At 39.9% G+C, this 25,875-nt stretch overlaps 1 protein-coding gene across 2 annotated transcripts in view; it reads left to right on the forward strand.

Moving 5' to 3' along the window:
• UNC5C (unc-5 netrin receptor C) overlaps positions 1-25,875 on the forward strand; it is a 433,860-nt gene that overhangs the window by 346,731 nt on the left and 61,254 nt on the right. For both annotated transcript variants that reach the window (XM_025290694.3, XM_044946206.2), the window contains exons 5-7: positions 8,422-8,602; positions 12,285-12,452; positions 15,224-15,388. In XM_025290694.3, the coding sequence (XP_025146479.1) occupies positions 8,422-8,602; positions 12,285-12,452; positions 15,224-15,388 (514 nt within the window). The remainder of the gene's footprint in view (positions 1-8,421; positions 8,603-12,284; positions 12,453-15,223; positions 15,389-25,875) is intronic.

The following is a 25,875-nucleotide window of genomic DNA, read 5'->3' on the forward strand; positions in this document are numbered from 1 at the left end:
CCATTTTCCTTTTTTCCATTTCTTTTTCTTGGGGATGGTCTTAATCCCTGACTCCTATACAGTGTCACAAACCTCTGTCCATAGTTCATCAGGCACTCTGTCTATTAGATCTAATCCCTTAAATCTATTTCTCACTTACACTGTATAAACATAAGGGACTTGATATAGGTCATACCTGATTTGGTCTAGTGGTTTTTCTACTTTCTTCAATTTCAGTCTGAATTTGGCAAGACAGAGTTCATGATCTGAGCCACAGTCAGCTCCCAGTCTTGTTTTTGCTGACTGTATAGAGCTTCTCCATCTTTGACTGCAAAGAATATAATCAATCTGATTTTGGTGTTGACCATCTGGTGATGCCACGTGTAGGGTCTTCTTTTGTGTTGTTGGAAGAGGGTGTTTGCTATGACCAGTGTGTTCTCTTGGCAAAACTCTATGAGCCTTTGCCCTGCTTCATTCTCTACTCCAAGGCCAAATGTGCCTGTTACAGGTGTTTCTTGACTTCCTATTTTGAATTCCAGTCCCCTGTAATGAAAAGGATATCTTTTTTGGGGTGTTAGTTCTAAAAGGTCTTGTAAGTCTTCATAGAACCATTCACTTCAACTTCTTCAGCATTACTGGTTAGGGCATAGGTTTGAATTACGGTGAAATTGAATGGTTTGTCTTGGAAACAAACAGAGATCATTCTGTCTTTTTGAGATTGCATCCAAGTACTGAATTTTGGACTCTTTTGTTGACTTTGATGGCTACTGCATTTCTACTAAGAAATTTTTTACCCACAGTAGTAGGTGTAACGGTCATCTGAGTTAAATTCACCCATTCCAGTCCATCTTAGTTCACTGATTCCTAGAATGTTGATGTTCACTCTTGCCATCTCCTATTTGACAACTTCCAATTTGCCTTGATTCATGGACCTAACATCCCATGTTCCTATGCAACATTGCTCTTTACAGCATCAGACCTTGCTTCCATCACCAGTCACATCCACAACTGGGTGTTGTTTTTACTTTGGCTCCATCTCTTCATTCTTTCTGAAGTTATTTCTCCATTGATCTCCAGTAGCATAGTGGGCACCTACTGACCTGGGGAGTTCATCTTTCAGTGTCTTATCTTTTTGCCTTTTCATACTGTTCATGGGTTTCTTAGGGCAAGAATACTGAAGTGGTTTGCCGTTCCCTTCTCCAGTGGACCACATTTTGTCAGAACTCTCCACCATTACCTGTCTGTCTTGGGTCGCCCTACATGACATGGCTCATAGTTTCATTGAGTTAGACAAGGCTGTGGTCCATGTGATAGAGATCTAAAAATGTGTATAACAGAGTTGACACTACTTCATGTCTTCTTTGCTCATACATTTAAGAAATACTAATTAAGCACCTACTGTATGCTAGTTCTGGGCCATGGGAATATAGTAGTGACCAAAAAACTAAACCCAAGTCTGGTAAGCTTACATTCTGGTAGAGGAGACAAGTAATAAGTAAAATACAGATTTTATGAGATGAAGAAAATAAGAGTGTGAGATTGGGGGCATAGGCAGAGGGAGATGTTGCCGTTTTAAAGGTTGATTATGAAGTGGCTCATTGAGCAGGTGACCTCTGAGGAAAGCCCTGAAGGAGACAAGAGAGCAAACTTACTGGGGAAAGATTTTTCCAAGCAGGAATAATCAAATTCAACATCCCCAAGACAGGAGGGTCCTGATGTACATAAGAACCAGCGTCTAAAGAGGTGACAGAATGGAGAGAGGAAACTAGGTGATCTCAGAGAGTCAGGGGACCTAGTGTTGCAGGAGATCCTGTGGGTTCCTATAAGGACTTTGGTGTTGACACTGAGCAATATGGGGAGCCATTGGAAGGTTGGACATGAGGTATAGCATAATCTGACTTAGGGTTTAAGGCCCTCTCTAACTGTGTTGAGGATAGATGTTAGGGCCAAGGGAAAAAGCAAAGATAAGACAGGAAGTTGTTGCACTCAATCCAGGAGACAAATGATGGTGACCTGCATGGAGAAGTGAGTGGTGCTGAAGGGACGAGAAGTGGTCAAATTCCAAATGCTTCTTTGATGTGGCATAGGCAAAGGGAGAGGAAGAGAAGAGTCAAGTTCAAGTCTGAGGTTTCTAAGTTACTAGAAGGATGAGGTTGGCCTTAACTGTGACAGATAAGGTGGCGGGAGGAGCAAGTTTGGAGGGCAGTTTGGGAGGTTGTTATTAGACAACTGAGTGGGCTTGTAAGAAGACAGTTGGATGTATGAGTTTGGAGTTCAGGGACGAGGTCAACCTGGAGATAAATTTAGGAGTCTTCTGCGTGAGAATGGATGAGCTCACTGAGAAAGTGAATGTGGATGGAAAATAAAAAAAGAAGAAGTCCATGGACAGAGCTACCCAGGGAGAACAGACCTAAGCCCAGAGAAGCTGTGGACTGTGGGAAGAGATGGTACAAAAAGTAAGAAAGTGCCCTGTCTGGAGAAAGCAAGCACGGAGGAGGGAGAAACCCATGGGGTCAAATGCTGCTGCTGAGTCAAGTTAGTCAAGTACTAAAACCTCAGCAGTCCATCTAGCAAAGTGAAAGGAGTTGGTGCCTTTGAAAAGAGCACTTCTAACAGTAGAGGCGAGTGTGAATGAATGTAGGAATGAAGAGGACATGGACTGGAGAAATGTGCAAACAAGGATTCCAAGGCATTTTTTAAGATGAGCAGAGAAACGGGGGGGTAACTGAAGGCAGAAATGAGTAGGGATGGATTTTCTTGTAAGTTGTGAAAAATAATCACATGTCTGAATGCTGGTGGAAATGACTCTGTGTAGAGGGAAAATTAATGATGTAAGAGAGGAGAATTTCTGGGGCGTGGTCTTGAATAGGAGAATGAGAGTAGGATGCAAAGGAAATGAGAGGTGAGGAGGAGTAACAAGGGAGGAAGGTGGCTGCAGAGCAGAGGTGATAGGTGGGTAATGGAGCTTTGGGAGATCTTGGTCATTCATCAGCTGAAAGTGAGGATAGAAGGGGAGGTGTTGTCTAAGCAGCAGAGAAGGCAATGGCACCCCACTCCAGTACTCCTGCCTGGAAAAGCCTATGGACAGAGGAGCCTGGAAGGCTGCAGTCCATAGGGTCGCTGAGGGTTGGACACGACTGAGCGACTTCACTTTCACTTTTCACTTTTATGCATTGGAGAAGGACATGGCAACCCACTCCAGTGTTCTTGCCTGGAGAATCCCAGGGATGGGGGAGCCTGGTGGGCTGCCGTCTATGGGGTCACACAGAGTTGGACACGACTGAAGTGACTTAGCAGCAGTATCTAAGCAGAGAGGAGAAGGTGTGAAACAGGTGTCTAGGAGTGTGGGACAGTGAACAGAGGATGAAAATATAGTACAATATTTGGGGCAGAATTTAGGGCCCACTTGAGTTCTGCCATCACGAACTTATGATTAGGCCACCCAACATGGCTTTGCACAGCCACATTCCGCTGTGAGGAGAAGAAGGTGGAGGAGGCAGTGCAGATCCAGGAGGCTGCTCACTGGACCCCCATGCCCGGTGGTGCGTTGGGTTTGGGAAATCAAACATTCCCTATTTAAGAAGACTCTAGAAGAAACAGCAGCATCATAAGGCGCTAGGATTTAGAGAAAGTTTAAGAAAGCAATCTGAAAGAGGTTGAAATTTTGGAGGACAATGATGCTATGTTCCAAGGAAGTGAGGAAGGATTGGGAGAGTTTTGGAGGATGGGTGATCGGGACGTGCTGAGCAAGATGGAGATTCTGTTGCAGGAGGTGAGTGATGGCCTGCACCAGACCCAAGCTTCTTGTGGAGATGAGGTCTCAGAACAAGACGTTGTGAAAGGCTGGGAGTCCTGGGGCATAGGGGACTGGGAGGGGGACATTTTATCAAAAGCCAGAGTCCTTGGCTCTTTTCTTCATTCCCTCACTATTTTCTAGCTGTAGATCTCATTGTTTCTTCAGACATAGGCATACAGACTATCCCAGTGTGGAGAACAGATTGAGGCAGAGCTTCCCTGGTTAAAGCTGAAGGGGAAGAAGGCAGTATCCCTCAGAGGGTCCAGGAGTGCTGCCACATTTCTAGAGCTCCTCAGAGAACCTCACATCTCATGTAGTCATTGCTCCTATGCTGAAGAGAGACACTGAGGAAAATGCAAAGCCATGCATAAGAGGGTAGAGATTACATACCCAATAATCACATAAGTCTTTTTAAATCCTTTGTCAACAGTGCTGATTGCTTTTTTTATTCCATGTAATAAACTTTTCAAATAAACAAGTGGTTTGCAATATCCCTTGGGATCTCTTCATGTCATTTATGATCCGGATAGCATTGCTGTTGTTACCTATTATGTACCTAGAAAAAGCCCATAGTTTTGCACAATCTTGACTTAATCGATTGGGTTTCTTCAGAAGCAGAGCATGAAGCAGAGGTGTGAATGCAAAGGGTTGGTTATGGGAATGCTCCCAGGAGAGCCTAGTCAAAAGACAAAAGGAGAGACCCAGAAAATGTAAATTTAGGAGATGTGTTAAGGAGGTAGCTTCAGCATGCAACCCTGCAAGGGAGCTCTCAAGAGTGACAACTCAGATTCCAATCTGATTAGACAGAAGGCATATTTCCACACCTGTGAGACCATACCAAAGGAGGAGGTCTCAGGGGAAGCTGTGAGCCCCTAGGTACTTCGAGGCAAAACATCCAGGAGTCCGAGGGCTATTCTTCCGAGAAAAGTATCAGGCACAGTTCAAGAAAATTGGAGATACCAAGGGAACATTTCATGTAAAGATGGGCTCAATAAAGGACAGAAGTGATATGGACCTAACAGAAGCAGAAGATATTAAGAAGAGGTGGCAAGAATACAAGGAAGAACTATACAAAAAAGATCTTCATGACCCAGATGATCACAATGGTGTGATCACTCACCTAAGCCAGACATCCTGGAATGTGAAGTCAAGTGGGCCTTAGGAAGCATCACTACGAACAAAGCTAGTGAAGGTGATGGAATCCCAGTTGAGCTATTTCAAATCCTAAAAGATGATGCTGTGAAAGTGCTGCACTCGATATGCCAGCAAATTTGGAAAACTCAGCAGTGGCCACAGGACTGGAAAAGGTCAGTTTTCATTCCAATCCCAAAGAAAGGCAATGCCAAAGAATGCTCAAAATACTGCACAATTGCACTCCTCTCACATGCTGCTGCTGCTAAGTCGCTTCCGTCGTGTCCGACTCTGTACAACCCCATAGATGGCAGCCACCAGGCTCCCCTGTCCCTGGGATTCTCCAGGCAAGAACACTGGAGTGGGTTGCCATTTCCTTCTCCAATCGTTCACATGCTAGTAATGCTCAAAATTCTCCAAGCCAGGCTTCATCAATATGTGGACTGTGAACTTCCAGATGTTCAAGCTGGTTTTAGAAAAGGTAGAGGAACCAAAGATCAAATTGCCAACATCCACTGGATCATCTAAAAAGCAAGAGAGTTCCAGAAAAACATCTATTTCTGCTTTATTGACTATGCCAAATCCTTTGTGTGGATCACAACAAACTGTGGAAAATTCTGAGAGAGATGGGAACACCAAACCATCTGACCTGCCTCTTGAGAAATCTGTATGTAGATCAGGAAGCAACAGTTAGAACTGGACATGGAACAACAGACTGGTTCCAAATAGGAAAAGGAGTATGTCAAGACTGTATATTGTCCCCCTGCTTATTTAACTTACGTGCAGAGTGCATCATGAAAAACGCTGGACTGGATAAAGCACAAGCTGGGATCAAGATTGCCGGGAGAAATATTAATAACCTCAGATATGCAGATGATATCACCCTTATGGCAGAAAGTGAAGAAGAACTACACAGCCTCTTGTTGAAAGTGAAAGAGGAGAGTGAAAAAGTTGGCTTAAAGTTCAACATTCAGAAAACGAAGTTCATGGCATCCGGTCCCATCACTTCATGGGAAATAGATGGGGAAACAGTGGAAACAGTGTCAGACTTTATTTTTGGGGGGCTCCAAAACCACTGCAGATGGTGACTGCAGCCATGAAATTAAAAGACGTTTACTCTTTGGCAGGAAAGTTATGACCAACCTAGACAGCATATTAAAAAGCAGAGCCATTACTCTGCCAACAAAGATCTGTCTAGTCGAGGCTGTGGTTTTTCCAGTGGTCATGTATGGATGTGAGAGTTGAACTATAAAGAAAGCTGAGCACTGAAGAATTGATGCTTTTGAACTGTGGTGTTGGAGAAGACTTTTGAGAGTCCCTTGGACTGCAAGGAGATCCAACCAGTCCATCCTAAAGGAGATCAGTCCTGGGTATTCATTGGAGGGACTGATGTTGAAGCTGATACTCCAATACTTTGGCTACGTGATGTGAAGAGCTGACTCATTGGAAAAGACCCTGATACTGGGAAAGATTGAAGGCAGGAGAAGAAGGAGACAACAGATGATGAGATGGTTGGATGACATCACCAACTCAATGGACATGAGTTTGGGTAAACTCTGGGAGTTGGTGATGGACAGGGAGGCCTGGTGTGCTGTGGTCCATGGGGTCGCAGAGTCGGACACGAATGAGCCACTGAACTGAACTGAATTGATGCGTCTTTGAAAGACATACACACACAGAGACACACACAACCCCCAGGAAGCCCAACAGTACCTAGATTTCTAAGTGGAAAGCTTTCTTTGGAGTGGCAAAGATAACCTGCCTAGAGATTCAGAAGATATTGTCAGCTTTCAATTATCGGTATGCAGAGTTTTTTTTAATATTTTGAATCTTGCTGTCTTTTCCCTTGCACTTCTAGCAAGATTGTATTACCACACGTGATTGTGTGTGTGTGGTAAGTCACTTCGGTCATGTCTGACTCTGCAATCCTATGGACTGTAGCCAGGTTCCTCCATGGAATTCTCCGGGCAAGAATGCTGGAGTGGATTGCCATTTCTTCCTCCAGGGGATCTTCCCAACCCAGGGATTGAACCTGCGTCTCTTAAGTCTCCTGCATTGGCATGCAAATTCTTTACCACTAGCACCACCTGAAAAGCCCATATTACAAAACACTTGGGGCCAAATTTTGAGAAAATCCAGGTTAAGCCAGTGTGTCTCTTACCAGCTATATCTAAGCACAGGATTGAATGTGCTGTCTTAAATAAGAACAAAATGCAGGTTTTAAAACTCCACTATTTTAGATGGACTTCAGTCTTTTTTCACTTTCATTGGTTTAAATATCCTTAAATGTAACCGTTGTTTCAAGACTTATTACAAATAGTCATTCTTATCTACATCCTCATATGTTTACTTCAAGGTGATTTCTGTTTTTCCCTTTAAATTGTGGCCTCTCTTCTAAGGATTATAGAAGCAGTATTTTAGAGTCCCAGTGTTAGAGGTAATTTGTGTAACATCCAGCCCACTGACAGATTTAGAGATTAATTTCCAGACCTCTTGTAGTGCTGGGGGAAGCTCCTTAAGATTTTGAAAATGGCAACATTGTTGACTCCCTACAAGTAAAGGTTACTTGTATCTATATCCACACTAATGCACAAGAAAAGTTTAAGTGTGGTAAATATCAGTATGTTTTGCTTTATTGATAAACCTGTGAGGAAGAAAAGCAATTTATGGGACAAAAACAGTTTATCCTTCTTAAGGATGTATTTTACAGAATTTGCTTACCTCCTTTCATTCTTTAAGGATAACATTGCAGTTGCTAAACTGAGATTTACATAGGAAAAATAGTTGAGTAGTTTTGAATAGTCACGTCTTAGGTTCTCCAGAAGCAAACCATGAGAGCCAAAGATTTGATGCTAGGGAAAGACAAAAGGAAAGATTTGACTATGACTTATATGCTCTTTAGATCATATTGAGAGTTGGTAGAAAACCTTTTTGTTCCCTCCTAAGTATTTTGGCTTAGATACATCTCTAAATATGTGTTTGCTACATTTTAAAGTAAGTGCATTTTCAGGGAAATTTAATCCATATGTTTCAACAAGACATAAATCATGCAAATATTGTTTTATTTGAGCTGCATGATGTCTAGGACGCCTTTTGAGCTTTTTTGATAGTCCTTATATTCTTTTCTGAAAAGCAGCAGGTAAGTTGCCAAGAGTAAACAAATCAAATAGCAAAAGGTTTGAGTTCAGTTTGAAATGCTTAGCCCATTATTTTTGATTGGGTTCTGAACTGGGCAGTGCACATCACCTATTCCTGCCTGCAGGGCACAGTGAAAACAATGTGAACCCTGTATTTCCCAATTGGGTCATTGACATTTGAGAATAATGTAGTACAGACAGAATCAGCATGTTTGGCAGGTGAGTGAGACTTAACATGACCTCAGAAAGTTACTTCCTCAAGTTTGCAAATTTCATAGCATGGAACAGTGCTGTTCACATTGCAGAACAAAAGTCAGGACTGGCAGCCATCGAGGGATTCGTACCAGGGATTTATCTATTTCTCTTGTGCATCTTTAGGTGGAATGGTTGAAAAATGAAGACATCATCGATCCTGTTGAAGATCGGAATTTTTATATTACTATTGATCACAACCTCATCATCAAGCAGGCCCGCCTCTCAGACACTGCCAACTATACTTGTGTTGCCAAAAACATTGTCGCCAAGAGGAAAAGCACAACCGCAACTGTCATAGTCTATGGTGAGTGAACTCTGTGTGCCTCAATCTGGTTCAGGTCAAACTGCAGTCTCTCATTTTAGTGTTAGAATATCAAGTGAAGAGGCCCTTCTCAGTCCCCATTGCAGCTCTCTTCCTGCTTCCCATGTGGACAGTGGGGTTTCTCTACTTTTCTGATACTCATAGGAAACCTGGATTTGGAACTTCTAGCCCTTTGTCAGTTTATAGGACAGTAAAGGAAATCCACTGAGGGATCTAACGCTGTAACAAGCATAAATGCCCTGCATTTCAAACTGAACTCAAGAATCCAGGAGGGTTCCCTGCTTCCCGAAGCCCTGCCCCGCCCTTCTCAGCCTGGACTAAGGAGACCTAGAGGGAGTTCTGACATGAAGATACTTAAAGCAGCCTGCTGCTCTTTCTGTGGGCCTCAGGAGAGCGATCGCAAGACCTCAGGTAAACTGGAGCTGACATGTTCTCCAAACGCATCAGAGCAGCTTTAGCTGCCTGGAACTTGCTTTACACTCCATCAAGGACATCCAACGTGAAGACAAAGCCTGCCATTATTTACAGCCCTAGTCCTAACCTTGTAGCAAGCTGCAACATGATGACTTCTTCAGAGAGCTTCTCTTCCATTCTCGGGCCCTTTCTAATCCATCTCATCCCTAAGCCTAGCATTTCTCCAGAAGGACTGAACGATTCTGCACCCACTTTTGCCACTGCATGTGATGTTTTTATCTCCCTGTTTTAGCACTCAGCAGTTTTCTCATTTCATGAGTAGTTGCGTCTGCCCAGTGAGGTTTTTAAGCTCCTTGGTGGACAAAGAGACAACTCGATACATTTATGCTTCTTACAGTGTTAGATACACAGTAGATCTTTATATTGTTGGTGAGTTATTGTCTGAGAGGAAACTGCATAACCCTGAGAAATATTTTGAGGTTCTACCGCCACCAGAATGATAATGGCCACCACTTAGAAGGTAGGGGGCTGTTCATGGCTCCCTTGGTGTTAAATGACACTTCAGGACATTTGTCACTGGCAGGTACATGGCTCGTGGCACTTCCTGCAGGTCGTACTACTTGGCTGGATGCATCCTCAGGCTGTAGGAGGTTACGAAAACAGAAACCACTGTGCCGTGCAAAAGGCTGAATGTAGTGATGCTTTAATGCTGTCATTTTCATTACAGGACAGATGCATGCTTCTTTTAAAAAAAAATCCCTGAATACTCAGAAGTTCAATTTCCTTAAGTCACAGTGAAATGTTTCCCACTTTTTGTCTTTTTCTAGACTTTCTGAATGACTTAATAAACAGTGCTAGAAATGCAAAAAAATTAGGGTACATCACAGTTTGTGCCAATTGTAAGTGATTAATGAGGGCAGACTCTTAAATAGATGTACTACATAGATGCAGCTCTCTTTTCCTATGTATAGCACGTTCTCATTATCCATAAGCACAAGCCAAACATTGTCTTTAGTAAGGATCAAACACCAAGAGCTAAAGCATTTTGAGTTTAGCAAACAGTGTGGCACTAGGGCTCGGGAGTCTTCTGTTCTAGGCCTAGTTCCGGCAGTAACTAGCCTTCAGTCGGACACTTAAGCATTGCAATACTCAGAGCACATACCTCCTTCCCCATAAAATAATGGAATAAGCCTAGAATCTTCAAGACTGGTCTTTTTCTAAACGTTTATGATTATTAATTTCTCGTTAAAATCCTAGCAGAGCAGCACATGTATACTGTAACCCCAAATATCAGCTTGCCAGTATGTTGGTAAGAAATTTATACTGCTAGTTCCACAGTATTTGGAGTTTCGTGAAGGTGAGTGGGTTAAATTACTTTTGGAACACAAAACTCGGTCAAACATCTGCATGAAAGAACATGTATTCTTATACAACAGAATGAGTTGTGCAAGGCTCATAGGTTGGGCTCGCTAGAAGACCACAGAAAAACATATACATTTAACCAGTATTTCATTTTTGAGTCTGCTGTTAGTATCATTTTTAGACTGCAAGTATATATTCATTACGGAAAATTTGGGAAACAGAAAAACATCGAAGAAAAAACCTATAATCCTGTCATTTTGTCATCCAGAGATAGCTTTAAAAAAGATGGATATATATACTACCGATATTTTCTTAACATACATAAGATTTTAAAATAGGGGATATAATTTTTTTTTACTTAAAACATAATGTTGAAATATCCATGTATTATTAAATAGACTTCTACAGCATTATTTTTTAAAATGTGTTCTTTCATTTAAGTATAGTTGCACTACAGTGCTTTCCCTTTGGCAACCAGCAGTCTATTGTCTGTCCCTTATTCTGTGTCATATTTATTTTAGATTCAACCTATAAGTGATTTCATATGGTATTTGTCTTTTCTTTCTGACTTCACTTCACTTAGTATGATAATCTCTAGCTGCATCCATGTTGCTGCAAATGGCAGTCTACTGCATATGTGTGCCTCATCTTTTTAACCCATTACCTAGTGACAGGCGTTTGGGTTGTTTCCATGTCTTGGCTATTGTGAATAGTGCTGCTGTGAACATAGGGGTGCACGCAGGCAGCAGCATTTTCAATAGCTGCCTGGCAGCCAATGTCGTGAACATAGTATGTTTACCATTTTCCTATTGTTGAATGTCCAAATTGTTCTCATTTATCTTTATACAAAAAAATAAAGATAAATCTTCATACAAAAGTTCTTATCTTGATACAGGAAAAAATAATTCTCCACTGAAAAATAGCCTATGTCTCTATATATAACACGTTCATGATTATTACCTATTGTGTAAGATCCTAGAGAAGGAGATGATGGGCATGTGATGTCCCTATACAGGTTTCTGTTATTTGAGTAGCACACTTCTTTACCATCAAGAAGTAGATGCATATACTGTCTGTAGCATGTTTTAACCAGCAGAAAATAGTTTTTGTTAGAAATTGCTTAATTATAATTTCATGGACTCGTATATTGAGATATGAGAATATATCAGTATTTTCTAGAGTGAAATCTCTAGAGGTTAATAATCAACATAGTGCTAGACGGTAGGTTTTATAATCGTATCTATATTGACAGGTCCATCGAACATCATAAATAGTCTTTATACACAAAATATGTGTCAATTGCAGTTACATCAGCTAATTGCTGATCCATTCAAATAAATACTTAGTTGTAAATCCAGCTGTCAAGACTTTTTTTTTAAGAAATAGATTCACTTATTAATGAAAATAAAAATTCTTGAAAGGTTATAAAGTTTATATATGCTAAAGATAAATAATCATCTATTATTAAGGAAAGGCTAAATGATTTTATCAGTTACCATCCTCATAGCCACCTGCAGCCTTGGTACAAGGATATAAGCATGTTATTTGAGATAAGTTGTCAAAAGTATCAATAATTTTTGGAGCTTTACTAGGTAGGGGGATGTTTTTTAAAACAACAGTGGCTAAGGAGAGGAGAACACAGTTCTGTTTTCTGAGTAAGTAAATAGATATTGATAATTCATTTTATTTATCCCTGTGCTTAGAATTCAGTTTTGTAGTAATAAAATTTTGAATGAAATTACATCTAAAGTTCTCTTCCAGCTTTGAGGTTTTTAATTTTTTTATGGTCACTTGGGATACAACATTCTTGTTTATGTTTGATATGTGGTTTGTGCATCTCTGTGTGTATGCATGTACACTTAATTCATGTTTTATCATTTACTTCCAGTAAATGGTGGCTGGTCCACTTGGACAGAGTGGTCTGTGTGTAATAGCCGTTGCGGACGGGGCTATCAGAAGCGTACAAGGACCTGTACCAACCCAGCTCCGCTCAATGGTGGTGCCTTCTGTGACGGGCAGAGTGTACAAAAAATAGCCTGTACCACGTTATGCCCAGGTAAATAAACCAGCACCCTCATTCCAAATGGATCCTCTCATTCTAGAAATGTTTTAGGGTATATATACAAAGGCTTATTCTAGACCTGAATGTGTGATAGATAGTATGTAAATCCATCATACCATCCAATGCTCACATTACTGGGAAATCACGTCTTTTTCCCCAAAAGAGTACTTAACTTTAATAATTACATTAACATGCAAAATAGTATGAAAAACACACAGGAACATAATCCCTCTTTATTACTCAACAAAACTGTTGGAGCCAAGTTTGCAGAATATTATAATTCAAGGCATTTGAGCAGCATTGAAAGCCATACATTTAGGATAACAACCATTGATATTCAGAAAGTCAAGGAAATTAATTGGAACTGAAATTTAGAAAGTGTTTGAGGTAAAGTACTTGATATTTGGTATCAGTTTATGGGCAAGGGCAAATAAAACATTTGGAATGAATTAAAAGGAAGTCTAAGCTTTGTGACACACGAGCTAATAGATTTTGAAAATATGATGCAGTCACCTATTATCTATACATGTTCAGTTCAATTGCTCAGTCCTGTCCAACTCTTTGTGACCCCATGGACTGCAGCATGCCAGGCTTCCCTGTGCATCACCCAACAGTCTATACATGAATACAGTAACATGTCTATATGTGTCAGTCACCTCTTTTTGAGTTATTTGCAATGGTAACCTATAACAGGATTGCATCCCTTTGCTTCTGAGCATCTTTCTGTACTCTCTTATGTTGTCCCAAGCTCTTATCCTTTGGTAAATTGAAGTTACTATCTGCTGAAACCAAAACCTACTAAAATGTCTAATTATATAATATATTGAAAAATTAAGCTAAAATTACTATTAGTGTATTCCATTGGGGTAGCTATTGTCACTTTCATTATTTAGATACAAAGACTCCTCACTTGCCTTTATTTTGCCTAACTTTTGTCGGGTTCATTCTTAAGTGGAACCTTTCTCAGAGACAGGTTAGAGAAATGAACTGGAGAGAAAACCATAATCTAAATTTTATCATTCCTATGTTAATTTTCCAAGTATCAAAACAGTATCCCACACTGAACCCTTATAAGAGCTTTTATTTATGGAACAAATTTTGACACTTAGCTAGGCTAAGAATTTCAATATTTTTTATCTTGTACTCTTCTATATTCTATCTACATACTGACTCCCACATTTAGAAATACACTAAGCATTTAGTTGAGCTTCCATGGTGGCTCAATGATAAAGAATCTACCTGCCAAGACAGGAGACACCAGTTCAATCCCTGGGTCAGGAAGATCCCTGGGAGTAGGAAACCCACTCCAGTATTCTTCCCTGGAAAATTCCATGGACAGAGGAGTTTTGCAGGCCACAGTCCATGGAGTCGCAAAGAGTCTAATATGACTGAGCACGCATGCATACATACAAGCATTTAGTTAAAATAGAAATGTGTGTTTGTGTGTGTACTTTGGGATGGTCTAGGTCAAAGCAAACGTCTTTTCTCCAGGTAGTTGGGGGTTATTTATGTAGCTAACTCTGTACAGTTGAAATATTAATACTTTCATCATTTTTTCATGTGGGCATATTTATATCTCTGTATATTGTGCATAATGCATATATTTACACAGTAATTTAAATATGACATCACAGAGATTCTCCAAACTATGCAGACTATTAAAATTGGTCTAATTTCTAGCAAGATGTAGGTATAACATATTATGTACAGTGCATGTTCAATAAATGATGTTTGCCATTGTCTTGCATTTATTCCTGGATAATTATTTATGGATTTCAGGGAAACTTTTTTAAAAATATAACTCTTATTTTGGTATTTTCTTCTTATTTATGTAAGAACCTTTAAAGAATGCATTTTAAAGTACCACCTTAGTGAAATTTACTATTTTCTCAAGTTAGGGTTTAAGTTGTGTGTTTGTTTTTTTTTAAATAGAGTTATCTTAGCCCATTATCATTGAAATTTACTAACAAGTCAAGCACCAAAATTAAGAAGAAAGTGAGTCTATTCCAAATGATTGAATCACAGGGAAAAAAATTAAGAATGTGCGTAAATATTATTTTTAAAATAAAAATAGAAATGTGTACATCATCAAATAAAATAATGGAATGAAATAATCAAATAATAAATGGAAAACTATATTCAAGACGACATTGCAGAAGATCTTAGCAGAATTAAGCAGCATGGATAAAAACTTAAAAAGAGTGTATAAGATGTAGAAGATAGAGCGGTAAAGGGAGAGAGAGATAGATAAATGGGAATGTAGATGAATATATTGATAGGATGGAGGTGGGTGGGTGGATAGATGAATGAAAGGATTTTTTCCCCCACTCTCCTGACCTCTTCTCCTTAACCCCACAGAGGTTTACTGGCACTAATCACATGCACTGTTCATGGGAATATTGGATCCATAAGGAGGCCCCCTAATTTTCAATCCAAAACCTAAAATAGAAAAAGGGACACTGCTAGGATTTACCTTTATATAACTCCTGGTGACAACTTTGATTTCTGTGTGTCCCATTAAACTTCCCTTGTGTGGTCAGTGAAGAAATAGTCACACACCTCTTGTAAGGAAAGTTTGCAGAACCCACAGAATGTATGGAGAGCATGCGCTACTTCCAGCAGTTAAAATGAATGCAGCACTCCTTGGTGGGGCATTTTCTTCAGTGTTTGGTGTTTTGTTTCTACTTGAGCCCTGCCCTCTCTCTGCCTTCAAGAAGCTCCTTCTCTCTTTGACCTGTTGCTGTTGTTTTTTTTTTGTGTGGCAGTGGATGGCAGGTGGACTTCGTGGAGCAAGTGGTCTACCTGCGGGACCGAGTGCACTCACTGGCGCAGGAGGGAGTGCACGGCACCAGCCCCCAAGAATGGAGGCAAGGACTGCGATGGCCTTGTCTTGCAGTCCAAGAACTGCACGGATGGGCTGTGCATGCAGAGTAAGTCTGTTTGAGACACAGGGGAGGTGTGTCTTAACCGTTGGATTTCTTTGAAGGAAATATTAAAAAAAAAAAAAAAATCCCATGAATAACAACAAAAATGCACTACTAGGGCTCTCAAAATTGAAAAAAAAAAATGAATCTCCCAGAAACCAGAATGAATAACTGTGTCCAGTTAACAAATGACATACATAGTATTGCTTTCCCATGAGCAAAAAGTGATTTAGTCGTTTCCCTAGAGGGTCTGTCATTCTTTTCAGGGCAGGGAATTGCTGCTCGGTTGTATTAGAGTGCACAAAAGGGCACCCTAAACTCCTCAGAGAGTCACACGACTTCCAAAAAGTAAGCTATTTACTTCTAATTCATGGCTGTTACTGAACCAATGTCCATGAAGTTTAGAATACATGTATAAGAACAAGAAACATTTCTGCTGATAGATTTACCAGTTTTCAAGTGTTAAGTAGGAATATCTTCACAAGCCCTTGAAATTGCTGGGTTTGTATTAAAATTATTATGTTTATCTAAAGGGAATCATGTTTATAAAATGTAAATTTTAAAATGGATGTAGAAGATTGGCTCAGGAATATAATAGATGCTATAAGCTAAGTATTCCACATTTTTTATGGCTTTGTTACTTAGATTTTCTTAATGAGATGGTGGTTTGATTTCCACACTTAAAATACTTTCCATACTTACTAAGGAGCCCTTAAATATACGAAATTAACCATCTTTTTTATGGGCATGAATTAAGGTACTAAAAATTGTTCTGAAATCACACCTGTACAGTTGAATAAATCAAACAATGTGCTGTCTTTGGATCTTGGGTAATGGTGGCCAAATGTTGACATTTCTTATAACACAGTACAAATTGGTTGTGGAATACAGGCAAGCAAACGTATTTGTGTGGAAGTATTTGTATTTTCCATTTAAGAATAAGATATTTTCAGCACATTTATGAAATTCTGTTTATCTTCCAGAGTCTGTGCTTACAGGGACCTTTAAAAAGCAACTTTACTTAAAATACAGATAGATAGGTGATAGCATTGCTGACAGAGAATATAAACCTAATGGGCCTCTTATTTCTCTGTCCATGGTACGTGGTATTCTTGAGAACAGGCTGCAGCTGAGTGTGAAGCATATTTTCTGGTTGTGATTTGAGGATGGCTACTGTGCCTCTCACTGTTTGTACTAGAAACACAGAAGGAGAAGAGTACAGCTATTTTACTAACTGTTTATCCAGATACAGAATTTGTTCCTCTAGGTGTTAGTTTGAGTTGAAGATTAAAATGAAAACATACCACACAAGTTGTTTTTAACATTTTTATAATTTAGTAGTGTTCTTTTAGTGTAGAATGAATGAATTCATGTGATTGAAAAGTAACAATATTTGAAGTTTCTCTCTTGCTCACTGCCTTTCTCCCTTTCTCAGTATTATCCTTCAGCTTTGGGTGATTTAATGCCTTCTGCTTCCATTGTGCATATTTTAAAATTCTCAAAGTGACTGATTTAACAAGGAGTATTATGCTACAAGATGGAACATTGGTCCTTTTATTAGTTACACACAATGACACATTCTAAATTATGGCATATATCAAATACAAGCATGAAATACTCTTTTTGAAACAATGTTATTCATTTATTTTTAGCTATGCTGATGCTGTGTGGGCTACTCTGTAGTTGTGGTGCACAGCTTCTCATTGTGGTGACTTCTCCTGTTATGGAGCACAGGTTGTATGGCTTCATGGTTGTGGCACATGGGATCAGTAGTTGCGGCTCCCGGGCTCTAGAGCACAAGTTCAGTAGTCGTGGTGCATGGGCTTAGCTGCCCTGTGCGATCTTCCAGGATCAGGGATGGAACCCATGTCTCCTGCATTGACAAGCAGATTCTTTACCACTGAGCCACCAGAGAAGCCCACAAGTGTGAAATGTTCAAGTTAAGAATTTCATGATATAGCATCCCTTTGAAAGTGACAGTGTTAGTCATTCAGTTGTGTCTGTCTCTTTGCGACCCCATGGACTGTCACCTGCCAGTTTCCTCTGTCCCTGGAATTCTCCAGCCAAGAATACTGGAGTGGTCAGACATTCCCTTCTTCAGGGGATCTTCCTGACCCAGGCATCAAACTCAGGTCTCCCGCATTGCAGGCAGATTTTTTACCGTCTGAGCCATCAGGGAAGCCCAGCATCCCCTTAGCATCTAGCTTATTTCTTACAGAATTAATACAGTTTTTTCTAATGATTGGCTATGATGGCATGAGGTGTGTGTATGTGTAAATAAGGAAGGAGAATGAGGCTACAAAAGTGGTTATTTGTTGTTTATTTCTTGATCAAGTCTCCTAGCAGACTGGAACATTTGGGTGTTTGAATTAAAATCAGTCAGTTAAAAAGCTGTTTCCTTTTATAAATCTGATTTGCTATAGTAACAGTCCCTACTAAGTCAATAAGCTCTTTCCTCCTCCCTCTTGTATCTACTGTAGTACAAAAGATAATTGTAGTTTGTGCTGTTATTGATTTCCTCAGGGATAAAAACCTCAGATACAGTTGTGCTGTATAATTATAGTATTTTATAGTGAAAGCTATAGTTTCTATTTATAGTAAGCTGGGTGTTTCTGGCATAGCAATGCTGATAAAGTCTTGTAAAAAAAAAGTCCTCATTTTGGAAAACAAATGGCTTCTAATAGTGAAAGTACCAAGCTTGTAAGAGGGATAAGTTCTGAATTAAGAAAAAGAATGGGGGGAAAAAAGATAGCTATAAAGCTGCAGTTAATAATTAGAAAATATCATTTAATGTTTGTTTACTTTGAGACTTAGTGTCTTCAATGCACTGATAAATAGCTCTTTATAAGTATTGCAGTATTATCTCAAAGCTAGCCTGCTTACCATTGAATTAGGGAGGCAGTGCAACCTCTGAATGTACTAAAAATTGTCTACAAGTGATTTGGATATAAATGTAGATACACAGCTAGAAAGGAAGAATTCAGAGTTCCTGATGGATGTCAGTAGAATTCGGAGTTACATAGATAATGTAGTGTAGTATATTTTAAAAGCCAGATTGGTACTTAAGAGCAATACAGTGTGAAATATATAGAAAATATTACTGTCAGTGTTTATTCATTAATTTGTTCAAAATGATCATATTTGGACACATTTCTTCCTTAGCCATTCCCCTCATTATAAGCACCTTTGACTGAAAACATCTAGAAATATTGGATAAAATGTTTAAACTTAAAAGACATATAAACACATTTGGAGTGTGTGTAAGAGAGAGAGGATATCAAGTTCAAAAGAAAGAGAAATCCTCAAGTAACAGAAATGAACTCAGATCTAAAGAAGTATCTGTATAAGTGGACACCAGAATAACCAAGAGGGACATTAGGCTTGGATGTAGGTCCTGGGGATTGAGAGTTAGGCTTTCAGTTCTGAGGCTGAGTAGAAAGCAAGAAACCTGAATAAAGCTGGGTCTCATAACTGGCTTCCCCCACCATGAAAAATAACTCAAAATTTTTACCCATCAGCCCAGGAAAGCTACAGGAAAATTGATGGTACAGAAAAGACTAAGTCTTCATTTAAATAAAACCACAGTCCTTTACTTAGTTCTGGATGTGAAGTCTAAGATACCATACAGGGAGGAAAATGCAAAGTATGTATAATTTATATAAGTAGTAAAACTTCTGGAGTACCAGCAGAAGTGAACAGTAAGCCATTTTCAGGAGTTTTTTTCCACAACCTAAGTGCATTGGTCTATGATAAAGATTACTCACTCCTGAAAATTAATTTATGACACAAGTTTTATATCACCCAAGGGAATAAATAGTTTGCTTCAAGGGAAAGTTGGCAACAATAAATAGGTGTGCCAGTACTTTAATAAACGGACTCCTAGAGCAATCTGAATGAGGCTGTAAAATAAATAACAATAAAAAGGTAAACTTTTTAAAAGGAATATAAACACAAGTGAAAGAATAGAATATTGTAAAAATGACAGAGATTTAGGGGAAAATCGAATGGAATGTGATCCATTGAGAGGTTAAAACTCAATGGAGAACTAAAAATCAGATCAGGTCAGAGACAGCTTTTGATAAAATTAAAGAGAAAATTAGTAAACTGGAATGTAGATCTCATGACTCTTTTCAGAAGACATGGAGAAAGGATAAAGTGAGTGATTATATAAAAGGTAGGTTAAAACACAGACTTCCCAGATGTAAAGAATTCAGCTGCCAATGCAGGAGACACAAGAGCCTTAGGTTCAATCGCTGGGTCAGGAAGATACCCTGGAGGAGGAAATGGCAACCCACACCAGTACTCTTGCCTGGAAAAATCCATGGACAGAGGAGCCTGTTCATAGGATTGCAAAGAGTCAGACACAGCTGGGCACATGTGTGCGCACACACTCACACACACACACCTTAAAACACATGGAATATAGAATGAGAAAGTCCCACAGTTATTACTCAAAAGCCATCCAAACGTAGTGGTTGATACTGAAGTATAACATATGAAAGAAAGTGAAAGGCTCTCAGTCGTGTCCGGCTCTTTGTGATTCCATAGACTTAACAGTGCATGGAATTTTCCAGGCCAAAATACCAGAGCGGGTAGCCTCTCCCTTCTCCAGGGGATCTTCCCCACCCAGGGATCAAACCCAGGCCTCCCACATTGCGGGCGGAGTCTTTACCAGCTGAGCCAAGTATATATTGTACATGAGGTATATCCTCTTTAGGGCTTCCCAAGTGGCACTAGTGATAAAGAACCTGCGGCCAAAGAGACAAAGCTTCTGTCCCTGGGTCGGGAAGATCCCCTGGAGGAGGGCATGGCAGCCTGTTCCAGTTTTCTTGCCTGAGGAATCCCATGGACAGAGGAGCCTGGTGGGCTACAGTTCAATAGGGTTGCAAAGAGTTGGACACGTCTGACACAACTTAGCACACACACACATATCCTCATTGGTCTGAAAAAAGTAGTTCTTACACTGGAGACACTACTTCCAAATTAAGAACTTACAGGAACTGGTGTTATTTTACTGCTGCTGCTGCTAAGTCACTTGAGTCGTGTCCGACTCTGTGCGACCCCATAGACGGCAGCCCATCAGGTTCCCCCGTCCCTGGGATTCTCCAGGCAAGAACACTAGAGTGGGTTGCCATTTCCTTCTCCAATGCATGAAAGTGAAAAGTGAAAGTGAAGTCGCTCAGTTGTGTCCAGAGATCAAATTGACAACATCCGGTGGATCATGGAAAAAGCAAGAGAGTTCCAGAAAAACATCTATTTCTGTTTATTGACTATGCCAAAGCCTTTGACTTTGTGGATCACAATAAACTGTGGAAAAATCTTCAAGAGATGGAAATACCAGACCACCTCACCTGCCTCTTGAGAATCCTGTATGCAGGTCAGAAAGCAACAGTTAGCACTGGACATGGAACAACAGACTGGTTCCAAATAGGAAAAGGAGTACGTCAAGGCTGTATATTGTCACCCTACTTTTTTAACTTATGTCAGGGAATATTTAACAGAAGGATTCCTACATGCTGTTTCTCATGAATCCTCTGTTCCTTATCAGTTTCTGGCAACAGAAACGAGTGGAACGGCACACAGCTCCCAGGACTGAGGTTGTAGGATGGGGCATTTATGAATCTCCTGCAGTAAACATTCTCCTTACGACTAAACTGCTTAGTCTCGATCCTCTTTCTTGAGATATGGATTGTCTCCTGACCTTATGACCATTGTTAATCCCTTGTTCCCTTGGTAACAGTTGCTGTACGTTTGGTTTTCTGATCTTTATCATTGTTGAAAGAAATTCCTTGTACAACAGCCTATATATACTCCCAGAAAGATCATTAAAGCACCTTTGCTCCATCAGAGGTTGGGTCCCTGTGTCTTTCTTTCTTTCTCTCTCTTTTTCATTCTCTTATCGTTGACTCCGGACCACCAGGTTCTGGTCCATTAAAGGACCACAACAAACTTATATTCAGAGTACATCATGAGAAACGGTGGGCTGGATGAAGCACAAGCTGGAATTAAATTGCTGGGAGAAATATCAATAACCTTAGATATGCAGATGACACCACTATTATGGCAGAAAGTGAAGAGGAACTAAAGAGCCTCTTGATGAAAGTGAAAGAGGAGAGTGAAAAAGTTGGCTAAAACTCAACATTCAGAAAACTGAGATCATGGCATCCGGTGGCATCCGGTCCCATCACTTCATGGCAAATATATGGGAAAACAGTGGAAACAGTGTCAGACTTTATTTTTCTGGGCTCTAAAATCACTGCAGATGGTGACTGCAGCCATGAAATTAAAGACACTTACTCCTTGGAAGGAAAGTTATGACCAACCTAGATAGCATATTCAAAAGCAGAGACATTATTTTGTCAATAAAAGCCCATCTAGTCAAAGCTATGCTTTTTCCAGTAGTCATGTATGGATGTGAGAGTTGGACTAAAAAGAAAGCTGAGTGCTGAAGAATTGATGCTTTTGAACTGTGGTATTGGAGAAGACTCTTGAGAGTCCCTTGGACTGCAAGGAGATCCAACCATCCATCCTAAAGGAGATCAGTCCTGGGTGTTCATTGGAAGGTCTGATGTTGAAGCTGAAACTCCAATACTTTGGCCACCTAGTGCGAAGAGCTGACTCATTTGAAAAGACCCTGATGCTGGGAAAGACTGAGGGCAGAAGGAGAAGGGGATGACAGAGGATGAGTTGGTTGGATGGCATCACCGACTCAATGGACATAGGTTTAGGTAGATTCCGAGAGTTGGTGACGGACAGGGAGGCCTGGCATGCTGCGGTTCATGGGGTTGCAAAGAGTTGGACTCGACTGAGTGACTGAACTGAACTCTTTACCTCCTGAGCCATCAGGGAAGCCCTTATTGTCTTTCTGTTATCTCTAAGACTAAATGAAGGGCTTCCCTCATAGCTCAGTTGGTAAAGAATCCACCTGCAATGCAGGAGACCCCAGTTTGATTCCTGGGTCAGGAAGATCTGCTGGAGAAGGGATAGACTACCCACTCCATTATTCTTGGGCTTCCCTTGTGGCTCAGCTGGTAAAGAGTCCCCCTGCAATGAGAGAGACCTGGGTTCGATCCCTGGGTTGGGAAGATCCTCTGAAGAAGGGAACAGCTACCCACTCCAGTATTCTGGCTTGGAGAATGCCATGGACTGTATAGTCCATGGGGTCACAAACAGACACGAATGAGCGACTTTCACTAAGACTATATATATGAAAGTAGCTTCTGGTTTTACCACATAGTTTTGAGACAGGATTTATATAAAATGGTTCTGGAGAGAGAGAACACTATAGACCCAGAAGGAAAGAGGTACAAAAAAAAAAAAAAAAAAGGCACTTATGACAGTCTCCAAAAATGTTGAGCCAATAAGCATATTTACCATTTATATTGAAATACAGTTGTATCCTGGAGAAGGAAATGGCTAACCACTCCAATATTGTTGCCTGGAGAATTCCATAGACAGAAGTGCCTGGCAGATTAGAGTCCATGGGGTCGCAAAGAGTCAGACATGATTGAGCGACAAACACTACACACAGTTGTATAACCTAGACTTGGTAACTTAACTTTTATAACCTTTATAATGATTTGTAGTAAGACCTACTTTGTCAACTTAGCATAAAATGGTTTAATCCATGCTTACCTTTTCCTTTTGAAAATAGCAGTCAAGGGAATATATATGTGACTTGATCCAGAAATGGTGCTTTATATATATTTATGAATACACTCTATTAGATTATTACATTGCTGCAGCTATTCCTATAGACTTTGGTTTTTAATCCTGTTTGAAGATTGGAGTCCCACATTGGGATATGTGAGAGTTCACATCTGAATTTAGAAATACTCCTTCTTGCTGAAATAAGTTTATGCCACAGCAGACAAATTAGAAATTGCAATTTACAAACAAGAACTGCCTGGAATTGTGTCTGCATCAATGAACTTCCTGACTTTGGAAAATTAAAATGTTATGCAGTCTGCAAATTTAGCACTTTCTACTCATTAAAAAATTTACATGTCACCCTGCTCTTCCATTAATTCTCACATACAGAGGAAGTGGCAGAACTCTATGTGTAAATTGTAGTGTGGACTCACTGCATACCAGGGCCCCCAGAACCCCAGGGGGATTTAATGTATTTACTGTGAGGAAATCATTTACTTTGCAAATAGTCTGTTCTTGACTTTAGCGCGATGTGTTTATAACCACCATGGTAGGCATTTGAGAAGGTGCAAGTCAGTATCCAGTGAAATTCTTGTCAACACAGCAGTTTGATAGGAAAGTATAATTGTGAGTGTCAGACAGTGAGTGCTATTATCTGTAGTTTGGAAGATGTTGATGTCATAGCTGTGTTTGTATAGTCTTTGATATGCATAGTGTCCCAGCTGGCAAATAAATATTCTGTCTGTGGACTGGCTGCGCAATACACTGCTCTGCTGTCGCTGGTATAATGAATGTGGTTTACTTTTGCTCTTTTCCTTTCTGGTAAAACATTTTCCTGCTTCTGAAAGTAGGGATGTGGTTAGGAACTTTAGCCCTCAGAAACCTGATGGAAACCTATGGCGCCCTGAACAGATCGGTGTGAGAGGACAAGTGCAAGGTCTTCAGCTTCAAGGATGCAAGGGAAACTCCAAGGGGATGAAGAAAGTTACCACCTTTCACAACTGCAGCAAAGCACGGACTTCTTCAGGACTACAGAGGGGCAGGGCCTGTGCTTTTGAGTGTTTCTTTTTGCCTAAAATCCAGCTAGGGTGATGGATGCTAGGAATCGGCCTCTTCACTTCAGGACTTTTCATTACGTTTTCTATCAGATGTCTTTAACTACTATGGATTGCATTATCACTGCCTTTGGATTTAATAACTTATCCTTTTTCTGAGGGTGCATATCAGATAGAAGATACCAATTGACAACTCTTGGGCAGCTGATTTAGGAGTCTGATTTTGCTCAACTGTTTAGTTGAATTTCGGATATTTATTCATCACCTTCTGTGGGTCATGAGATAAGGCTTCTACATCTGAGATGTTCATTCCCTGCTATTCGTTTCAGAGGGGCGTGGCTGTCAGCTTTAGGAACAGGGCTGTGGATCAGTTAGTGAAGCATGGCAGACGGTCCTGGGAAGACTGGAGCACAAATTACCACAGCAATTTAGATAACTGACATCAGCGATAAGCAAATGTTCTTTTCAATTTTTGTTGTCATGTCCTAGGATTTATGTATTCATTTATTTGGAGTTCCTTAAGCTCCTGTCAATAAATAAGCCCTCAGAAGAGTGGTAAATTATAATAAAAGACCATGAGTGTCTTTGGCAGGCCTGACCTTTGACATCATTCGTGCAGTCTTGATGGGGTGGCTAGATAAGAGCCAACCTAAAAGGGGAAAAAAAAATCTGGACATGTTTATTTAGAATGGTCCTTGAGGTTTTCAGTAAGAATATTTGCATCAGAAGAAATGAAATTGGAATGAGAGAAATCAGGTATGTTGGCTTAGTGTAAGGTCACTGGCAGAAAGAAAGACCCAGGTAACCGGATCGAGAAGAGCGTAAAATCCATGGAGAACAGAGATTCTTTTAATGCTCGGATGGTAAAAATGAGGACAAATCTTCTGAAGTGATCTGTTGTACTTCAGATAGATAAATTTGCTAAAACGGATCAAAAGCTTAATGATTTAAAAAACTTGGACTTTTACACAACACAATGCTTTTATAAACTAGAATTGCTATGTCATATTCATAACTTATATACTGTTCCCCATGTGAGCTGTGAACTATATCTCAATAATTATTTAATCCTAAGCATATCATAAAATCTGTTTATTAAGGTTGTAAATGCAGGTCCATTCTGAAATATAATGAGTAACCTTGAAGGCAAGCAGGAATACCTTTAAAGGTGTTCCTTTAAAACTCTACCTGTCTCCCTTTGGCTACAAATTTGATAACTAATCTAAAAAAACAGTTAATTCCGAGACATCTATTGATATATACTTTCCTTTTATGTCTTCATTAAATCTGGCTCAATCATTCACAAACTTTGGAGAATGTCAAAATTATTGTATCATATATGTGTATATTTCTATATGTTTAGTCTAAAGGAGTTACAGATATAATTTTATTCACTTTCTACTTAAGGCCCTGGTATTAGTTGCTTCTAAATCCAATCTACTGTGTTAGATGTGGCAAAACTGAAGCAAAATTGACCTGTGTTCAATTTAATAGAACTCAAAAAGTACAGAAAATAATCTTACAAACAAATTCTGACATTCCCCTAATAATAGTTCTAACCTGGAAAGGAAGAAACTGAGGCATAAAATTGAAACAGCCCATCCGGTGCCCACAGGTTAGTGTGAGAGACAATATATGAACCCAAATCTGTCTAACTTTGAAATAAGCCTTTCTCCATGTGGTCTCTTGGAGGCAGAAAGCAAGAAGTTGTCAGCTTTTATTGTTTTAAAATGTGATTTTCTTCTTATGTGTAGTGTTCCTCCAGTTTTTTATGTTTATTCCTTTTTT

This window comes from Bubalus bubalis, chromosome 7 (genome assembly GCF_019923935.1).
Source record: "Bubalus bubalis isolate 160015118507 breed Murrah chromosome 7, NDDB_SH_1, whole genome shotgun sequence".
NCBI classification, from domain to species: domain Eukaryota; kingdom Metazoa; phylum Chordata; class Mammalia; order Artiodactyla; family Bovidae; genus Bubalus; species Bubalus bubalis.